The sequence below is a fragment of the Asterias rubens genome, chromosome 1, assembly GCF_902459465.1.
Source record: "Asterias rubens chromosome 1, eAstRub1.3, whole genome shotgun sequence".
Taxonomy (NCBI): domain Eukaryota; kingdom Metazoa; phylum Echinodermata; class Asteroidea; order Forcipulatida; family Asteriidae; genus Asterias; species Asterias rubens.
In genome coordinates this window covers 28,593,514-28,597,664 of record NC_047062.1, presented here as the reverse complement: position 1 = coordinate 28,597,664, position 4,151 = coordinate 28,593,514, and the positions used below count along the sequence as shown (strand labels likewise).

Below are 4,151 nucleotides of genomic sequence, written 5' to 3'. Positions count from 1 at the left end.
CTACGCCTGCTTGTATGACGTATCACAGAAGAAACTGTAAATCAAAGGGTTAATTACATTCACCATTTGTTGGATAACACCGAAAAGGGTTAAATCATTAATAAAATCATCGCCCAATTAGTGGGTTATTGATAATGTATTAAATACCCAGAAAATAGGTAAACAAAAAATTACCCAACTGTTGGTTACCAAAATATACCCAACTATTGATGAGGAAATATTACCCAATTGTTTGGCAATCAGAGTGCCTAACTTTGATGGGTAATATTTTGCCCAAAAGTTGGAGGAGTTCACTATTCGCCCTTAATTGGGTAAAAAGTTGGGAATTTTTTACCCAATTTGTTTACAGTGTGAAAGCACATAACTTCGTGTGACAAGGGTGTGACAAGGGTGTTTTTTCTTTAATTAATATATCGCAACTTTGACGACCAATTGAGCTCAAATTTTCACAGGTTTGTTATTTTATGCATATGTTGAGATACACCAAGTGAGAAAACTGGTCGTTGACATTTACCTATAGTCCCCACTGTCTTTAAATGGTGTACAAGATTGCCTTGGGAAACTGATCTTGGGTCGTTTTATCAGATAGTTAAGACTAGTCTTATCTCGAGTTAGGACGAGTACTCGTCCTAACTTAGGACTAGCCTTAAGTTTGTAATATCTCTCCTAGGACTAGTCCTAAGTAAGGACTTTGTGAGTCGACCCAGGGCCCAATTTCATAGAGCTGCTTAACGGTAAGCAAAAATAATTGCTGTAACTATTCTACCTCAATGCTAAATAAGCACGTAAACAAACTGTGCGCGCAAGATTTTAGATCGTTTGCTTAAGCAAAAAAGAAGAGGACAGGCCCCCCTACTGGCAAAATGGCGGGCAGAGTGGCGAGAACAAAAATCATCGCCTTCTTTGTCTTATTATGTATTATATAACACCCAAGCAGATCCTTGCCATTTGATTGGAGGATTGTCTGTCACGTGATAGCAAATAAAAGTACCATTGCACGCTGAGTCACTCACCGTGCTTTTTCGTTCCATCCGAAAAGTACCATTGCACGCTGGCAGCGTGCAATGGTACTTTTCGGATGGAACGAAAAAGCTGAGTAAAAACATCACTGCGTGCGCGTGCCTTTGGTAACGCAGCAGGTGTTACTGCAAGGCATACAAATTAGTAAAATTTGTAGCATTCGGCTTCTACAATTAAAAATTTTAGGCCTACGCTTTGTTTTGAAAGTTGTATCTTTCAATCAAAATGCTGACAACAAAATACAAAGAAAAAAATACCAGGCTAATTAAAGACGACAAAAGTAAAGATAAGTATAGAATAACCTATTGTACAGAGTGATGAGAGAGGAGGACTTTTTTGTTATAGAGTAATAATATCCTCATCATGAGCTTGCGTGTTCTTTGTAGGAAATCTAGTTCCAGCAAAGACTTCGAAAGTCAGGAAGGATGGGTGCCCTTAGGTCTGGTCTTCGAGGATCCGGAGCGTTCAACCCGGCTTCATGCGGACGCCAAAGCAGCCTATGAAGATGACGGACTCTTCTTCGATCCGTCCGATTACCCCGAGGAGGAACGACTGGAACTGCTCCAGAAGTTTTTTGAAACTAGTGCCCCATCAAAAACTAAACGGTGAGGAAATGTACATGTAGGGCCTATTGTGCACAGACACCCTAAAGAAAGGTACTTCCTTTTTTAGAACCCGAAGATTTGTATTGGATACAATGATGTCATTGGATTCAATGATGTCATTGGATAAACGTGAGTGACGTAAGCTTTCTGTGTATCTGTGTTTTGATTGGTTCGAGGTGACGTTTTTGGCAGCTGCGCTTTCGGTCGTCTTCATATGAATGTAGGTGAAAGGTGATTATGGACGGGGATTGACCTGTAGGCTTGAGGCCACTCTCTGGCGTTATTCACGAGCCTCGAAATGTGACGTCAGATGTTCAGGCTAGACCTACGGTACTATAGACCTTTATCATGGTGCAGCCATCTTGAATATCTCCAATTGATATCAATGTTACCAAACCGAGGCTTGAAGAACAAACTAGTCTGGTTCCTAGTTGCAAGACAATTATTAGCATGCATTATTGTTATTCGATACGAGGAATATAACCAAGATGGAGTCAGCATGATAAAGTTCTATACATGACCGTGTGGCAGACGGTGCAGAAGTTCTTTTTATAACGAACATTTCCCTCAGGTCTGATGGAATTGGTTGGATTACTGTACGATCTCCAAGCTTTGTAGATGAAGGACTGGGTGATACAGAAGGACTCCAGGATGCATGGAAAGAATTGACTGACTCATCTGATACAATCGACTTCCAAACTGTCAAGAAACTGGCTCTGAAATATAGGTAGGATCTTAAATGGTGTTTGAAGCTTTGCATGGTGTGGAGAATAAGAGTAACTATAAATATAAATATGAATAGTAAACTTTCGGGTACAAAAATGAGTAAAATCTCTTTTGACGGAGTGATGGCTCTGAGAAGAGCTGGTTTGGTCTCGACGTTTCGAACAGTATACTCTGCTCGTCTTCAGGAGACGAGCAACATATAGGCCTACTGTTCGAAAGGTCGTGACCAAACCGGCTCTTTTCAGAGCCACCACTCTTTCCAAAGAGATTTTACCCATGGTTGTACCCGAAAGTTTACTATTTATGGTTGCTTTAAGTTAGGATCTTCTTATACATTAGTCTAAACAGATGGATTGCACACAGCGTTATCGACAGCCATTTGATGATTAAAGTTGAAAGGTGCTCGCGTAAGCGCGCTGTACACATCCAATGATGACCCACTCTCTTCCCAAGTGACCCACTCCACAAGCAGGGCTTTTCGAACGTATCCGGGGCAGACCGGGGTCGACCCAGGGAAGCTAAACGAACGCACCCAGCATTTCATGCGTAAACGTTTCATCAAAGATGGCGGCCAATGACGCCATGTGCAATGCCAATGACGCCATGGAATGATTTCCATTCACAAAGTACCTATGGATTCTTCCTGCAGTTGTGTTTTAACAAAGTGCTCAACTCTTCGTATTTTGGTATGAGTTCCACTGTGCAATGGCAATGTAGAGATTGAATTAAATCTGAATTTTTAACGTGTGTTGGTTCATATTTTGACGTCACCAATTCGCAACAAATAATTCGTATCAGTTGAAATGTGGGCAACCCCTGCGAAACATTCGCTGCGAAAACAGCCATGTGATGCCGACATTCTTATGAAACGGGCTTCAGGGAATGTGAAGATTGAAATCAAACTGCATGTTTCACGTGTTATAATTGTTTCAGACGGTTGTGGAAGATACACCTGTTTTACTTTGACTTCGTAAAGCCAATAACCAATCTGTGTTTTAATATAAGGTGCCTGAGCGGTAATTGGCTTCTGTTTATCCAGACCGGGACAGGAATCGACGAGGCATGGGAAAAAATTGCCACGGCCACGGTAAAAGACAAGCTGGGCACGCACGCCAAAGTGACGCCGTTGGAAGACGTTGGTGAAGGCAAGGCGCTCCATGGGCAAGAGCACGCCGTAAGTGTCTACACTAGAGACTTCACTGATAAGGCTGATGTGATGAAGATGGAAGGAAAACTACGTGATCTTGGGTTGCGGGGTAGGATGGCTTACAAGCCAAGGTTCTACTCAATTATTGGTGTGTATGGACAGAATAAATGGAGACTGCGACCGGGTATCTACTCGTCGCACTGGGATGAAGTGAACAATGAAGCGTCTGTAAGAGATAACACCATCAGCTACCAGACAAAGAAAGCTTATAGATATTAGTGAAGAAATAAAGTATACTCATCAATTGTTTTAAAGTGTGTTTGACAATTACCAAAAGTGTCCCCCGTCGATTTCACCAAACTCTTCCCAACTTTCTTTAACTTAGGACGAGTTAAGTTCCGTATCCATAGACGTTAGGACGCATTGACCCATCCTGAGTTTAGGACGAGTTACCCGTCCTAACTCGAGATATAGCGTTAGTGAACGGCTTCAGTGCCTTTAAAACAGAACGGGCATGTGTACGAACATATGTATGTTACTGAAATTCAAAGTGTACAGTACCAACGGTTCTTTCAGAACCACACCAACTCATTTAGAGATAGTCATGGTGTTACCGCAGACATTTCCATGTATTGTACAGTCTACTTTACCAG

The 4,151-nt window shown here is 41.8% G+C and overlaps 1 protein-coding gene across 1 annotated transcript; it reads left to right on the top strand.

The window, feature by feature from the left end:
• Window positions 1–1,383: 1,383 nt before the first annotated feature.
• On the top strand, window positions 1,384–3,838 carry LOC117292469 (UPF0696 protein C11orf68 homolog). The gene is made up of 3 exons (XM_033774558.1): window positions 1,384–1,625; window positions 2,197–2,352; window positions 3,357–3,838. The coding sequence occupies exons 1-3, from the start codon at window positions 1,384–1,386 to the stop codon at window positions 3,775–3,777; spliced, it is 819 nt and encodes a 272-aa protein (XP_033630449.1). The 3' UTR covers window positions 3,778–3,838.
• The last annotated feature ends 313 nt before the right edge of the window (window positions 3,839–4,151 follow it).